The sequence below is a fragment of the Oncorhynchus keta genome, chromosome 23 (genome assembly GCF_023373465.1).
Source record: "Oncorhynchus keta strain PuntledgeMale-10-30-2019 chromosome 23, Oket_V2, whole genome shotgun sequence".
In the NCBI taxonomy this organism is placed as follows: domain Eukaryota; kingdom Metazoa; phylum Chordata; class Actinopteri; order Salmoniformes; family Salmonidae; genus Oncorhynchus; species Oncorhynchus keta.
This window is the reverse complement of record NC_068443.1, coordinates 5,608,907-5,613,906: the sequence shown is the minus strand read 5'-3', so window position 1 is coordinate 5,613,906 and position 5,000 is coordinate 5,608,907. Positions and strand designations below refer to the sequence as shown.

At 53.6% G+C, this 5,000-nt stretch overlaps 1 protein-coding gene across 1 annotated transcript in view; it reads left to right on the top strand.

Annotated features, from left to right (window-relative positions):
- The window catches only part of LOC118402472 (receptor-type tyrosine-protein phosphatase F), a 359,072-nt gene that overhangs the window by 230,005 nt on the left and 124,067 nt on the right, over positions 1-5,000 (top strand). Inside the window, exons 17-18 of the mRNA XM_052476034.1 lie at positions 1,780-1,897; positions 4,549-4,679. Coding sequence (XP_052331994.1) covers positions 1,780-1,897; positions 4,549-4,679 — 249 coding nt within the window. The remainder of the gene's footprint in view (positions 1-1,779; positions 1,898-4,548; positions 4,680-5,000) is intronic.

Genomic DNA, 5,000 nt, shown 5'->3' with positions numbered 1-5,000 from the left:
ATGAGGGAGCACAGAGAGACAACGTAGAACGACTGTGAAAGCACTCTCTCCAGGTTTATATAGACTGCTAAATGTTCCTCCATGATTAGGATATTAAACCCTTGATTAGTTAGAGAAACGGCATTAAGGCAAATATCACAGAGAGAGAATACGAGAGGAAGACTGCAGGCTTGATAGAGCTAAACACACACACACACACACACAGACAAAGACACACACTCAGACACACACACACACACGCACACACACACACACACACACACACACAGACAAAGACACTCAGACACAGGCGTACGTGCATGCGTGTGTCTGAGTGTGTGTGTGTGTGTCAGTGTGTGTGTCAGTGTGTGTGTGTGTGTGTGTGTGTGTGTGTGTGTGTGTGTGTGTCTGAGTGTGTGTCTTTGTGTGTGTGTGTGTGTGTCTGAGTGTGTGTGTGTGTGTGTGTGTGTGTGTGTGTGTCTGTGTGCGTGTGTGTCAGTGTGTGTGTGTCTGAGTGTGTGTCTTTGTGTGTGTCTGTGTGTGTGTCTGAGTGTGTGTGTCTGAGTGTGTGTGTCTGAGTGTGTGTCTGAGTGTGTGTCTGAGTGTGTGTCTGAGTGTGTGTCTGTGTGTGTGTCTTTGTGTGTGTCTGTGTGTGTGTGTGTGTGTGTGTGTGTGTCTGTGTGTGTGTGTCTGTGTGTGTGTGTGTGTGTGTGTGTGTGTGTGTGTGTGTGTGTGTGTGTGTGTGTGTGTGTGTCTGTGTGTGTGTCTGTGTGTGTGTGTCTGTGTGTGTCTTTGTGTGCGTGTGTCTCTGAGTGTGTGTCTGTGTGTGTGTCTTTGTGTCTGTGTCTGTGTGTGTGTCTTTGTCTTTGTGTGTGTGTGTCTCTGTCTGTCTGTCTGTCTGTCTGTCTGTCTGTCTGTCTGTCTGTCTGTCTGTGTGTGTGTGTGTGTGTGTGTGTGTGTGTGTGTGTCTGTGTGTGTGTCTGTGTGTGTCTGTGTGTGTCTGTCTGTCTGTGTGTGTGTCGTGTGCGTGTGCGTGTCTGTGTCTGTGTGTGTCTGTGTGTGTCTGTGTGTGTGTGTGTGTGTGTCTGTGTCTGTGTCTGTGTCTGTGTCTGTGTGTGTGTGTGTGTGTCTGTCTGTCTGTCTGTCTGTCTGTCTGTCTGTCTGTCTGTCTGTCTGTCTGTCTGTCTGTCTGTCTGTCTGTCTGTCTGTCTGTCTGTCTGTGTGTGTGTGTGTGTGCGCTCGCTGCAGTTCCAAAGGTTCAGGTTTGTTCCGGTCCATCTTGTGTGTCAGTGTTTTCTGTTTCCGGTTTGTTCCAGCCATATAAATGTTTTGATACGTTGTGCCCTACTGAACATGACCCAGGTATGACCACTGACACACGGGGCCCTGTTCAGTTCTGGTTCCTCTGTTTGTTTCTCTGGGTTTGTGTGTGTTTGGCGAAGTGCTTTATGGTGACAGACACAGTACCTTCTTTAAAAAATAAAAAAAACCTTTCTCCATTTTAGACATCAGTGTTGATGGAAAATACATTTATTCAATGTTTCTGAATTGGCATCAAACTAGACACTGTAGGTGGATGGAGAAAGGTGTGTGTGTGTGTGCCAAGCTTAAGCAAATAAGTGTGTGTGTGTGTTTGTGTGTCGATGCATTCTTGTCTAAGGGGGTGGCGTTTTTTGGATACATGAAGTAAGGCGAACGTGTCGCTCACACACACACAGTCTGCGTGGTCGACCTCTAACCCCTGACCTCTAACCCTTGACCCCTAACCTCTAACCCATGACCATATGTTGCTTCTCTCAGGAGGCCACCATCACTGGTCTGCACTCCGAGACCACCTACTCTGTTACCGTGGCAGCCTACACAACCAAGGGAGACGGGGCGCGTAGCAAAGCTAAAGTCATCACCACCACCGGAGCAGGTGAGATACCGTTACTGGCCACTAGGGTGGGATACCGTTACTGGCCACTAGGGGGGGATACCGTTACTGGCCACTAGGGGGGGGGATACTGTTACTGGCCACTAGGGGGGGATACCGTTACTGGCCACTAGGGGGATACTGTTACTGGCCACTAGGGGGATACCGTTACTGGCCACTAGGGGGGATACCGTTACTGGCCACTAGGGGGATACTGTTACTGGCCACTAGGGGGATACCGTTACTGGCCACTAGGGTGATACCGTTACTGGCCACTAGGGGGATACCATTACTGGCCACTGGGGGATACTGTTACTGGCCACTAGGGGGATACTGTTACTGGCCACTAGGGGGATACCGTTACTGGCCACTGGGGGGATACTGTTACTGGCCACTAGGGGGATACTGTTACTGGCCACTAGGGGGATACCGTTACTGGCCACTAGGGGGATACTGTTACTGGCCACTAGGGTGGGATACCGTTACTGGCCACTAGGGGGATACCGTTACTGGCCACTAGGGGGATACTGTTACTGGCCACTAGGAGGGATACCGTTACTGGCCACTAGGGGGGGATACCGTTACTGGCCACTAGGGGGGGATACCGTTACTGGCCACTAGGGTGGGATACCGTTACTGGCCACTAGGGGGGGATACCGTTACTGGCCACTAAGGGGGGATACCGTTACTGGCCACTAGGGGGGTGATACCGTTACTGGCCACTAGGGGGGTGATACCGTTACTGGCCACTAGGGTGGGATACCGTTACTGGCCACTAGGGGGGGAGATACCGTTACTGGCCGGCCACTAGGGAGGATACCGTTACTGGCCACTAGGGGGGATACCGTTACTGGCCACTAGGGGAGGATACCGTTACTGGCCACTAGGGGAGGATACCGTTACTGGCCGGCCACTAGGGAGGATACCGTTACTGGCCACTAGGGGAGGATACCGTTACTGGCCACTAGGGGGTGATACCGTTACTGGCCACTAGGGGGGATACCGTTACTGGCCACTAGGGGGATACCGTTACTGGCCACTAGGGGGGGGGGAGATACCGTTACTGGCCACTAGGGGGTGATACCGTTACTGGCCACTAGGGGGATACCGTTACTGGCCACTAGGGGGTGACCGTTACTGGCCACTAGGGAGGATACCGTTACTGGCCACTAGGGGGGGAATACTGTTACTGGCCACTAGGGAGGGTACCGTTAGTGGCCACTGGGGAGGATACCGTTACTGGCCACTAGGTGGGGGGTGAGATACCGTTACTGGCCACTAGGGTGGGTGAGATACCGTTACTGGCCACTAGGGGGGAGATACCGTTACTGGCCACTAGGGGGGGATACAGTTACTGGCCACTAGGTGGGGGGTGAGATACCGTTATTGGCCACTAGGGGGATACCGTTACTGGCCACTAGGGGGTGAGATACTGTTACTGGCCACTAGGGTGGGTGAGACCGTTACTGGCCACTAGGGGGGGAGACCGTTACTGGCCACTAGGGGGATACCGTTACTGGCCACTAGGGGGAGACTGTTACTGGCCACTAGGGGGAGACCGTTACTGGCCACTGGGGGAGATACAGTTGCTGGCCACTAGGTGGGGGATACCGTTACTGGCCACTAGGGGGGAGATACCGTTACTGGCCACTAGGGTGGGTGAGATACCGTTACTGGCCACTAGGGGGAGATACCGTTACTGGCCACTAGGGGGGTGAGATACCATTACTGGCCACTAGGGTGGGTGAGATACCGTTACTGACCACTAGGGGGGGAGACCGTTACTGGTCACTGGGGGGGGAGAGATACCGTTAGTGGCCACTGGGGGAGGATACCGTTACTGGCCACTAGGGTGGGATACCGTTACTGGCCACTAGGGGGGGATACCGTTACTGGCCACTAGGGGGGGATACCGTTACTGGCCACTAGGGGGGGATACCGTTACTGGCCACTAGGGGGGATACCGTTACTGGCCACTAGGGGGGGATACCGTTACTGGCCACTAGGGTGGGATACCGTTACTGGCCACTAGGGGGGGATACCGTTACTGGCCACTAGGGGGGATACCGTTACTGGCCACTAGGGGGGTGATACCGTTACTGGCCACTAGGGGGATACCGTTACTGGCCACTAGGGGGGTGAGATACCGTTACTGGCCACTAGGGGGATACTGTTACTGGCCACTAGGGGGATACCGTTAGTGGCCACTAGGGGGGTGATATGGGGGGGTGATGCCGTTACTGGTCACCTGGGGGGATACCGTTACTGGTCACCTGGGGGGGATGCCGTTACTGGTCACCTGGGGATACCGTTACTGGCCTCACCTGGGGTCAAGATACCGTTACTGACCACTGGGGGGGGGGGCGATACCGTTACTGGGGAGGGGGGATATACCGTTACTGGCCTCAGGGGGTGGGAGGGGGGTCAAGATACCGTTACTGGCCACTGGTGGGGGGGCGATGCCGTTACTGGTCACCTGGGGGCGATGCCGTTACTGGTCACCTGGGGGCGATACCGTTACTGGGGACCTGGGGGAGATACCGTTACTGGCCACTAGAGAAGCAGGAGGAGAACTCAGATGTTCTGCAGATATGGCTGAGGGGTCGGCCTGTGTGATGTATGAAGCTTACCTCATATATCTTCTCTTACCCCAGTCCCGGGTCGCCCCACCATGATGATCAGCACCACTAACAGTGACACCGCCCTGATCCAGTGGCAGCCTCCTAAAGACATGGTGGGAGAAATGATGGGCTACCAGCTGCAGTACAGACTCCGAGAGGACACGGTAGATATCTTTTACCATCCTGTATTCATGAAGTATCTCCAGAGTTGCTGATCTAGGATCAGTTTAGGCCCTTTAGATCATAATGAATATGATAACATGGATAAGGGAGGACCTGATTCTAGACCAGCGCACAGAGACTATTTCTGAATACGGTCCTAGGACCACTTTGGAAATAAATGTTTTTAAAGGGGAAGTTTCGGGATTTTGAACTTGCTGTTTATGGCTCCAACTTCCTCACCGTGAAAGTAGCCTATAGGCCAGGAGGAACTGTAATCGTTGGTTCGGGTTTCAACTTCCCCTTTAATTACTGCTTTCAGTACT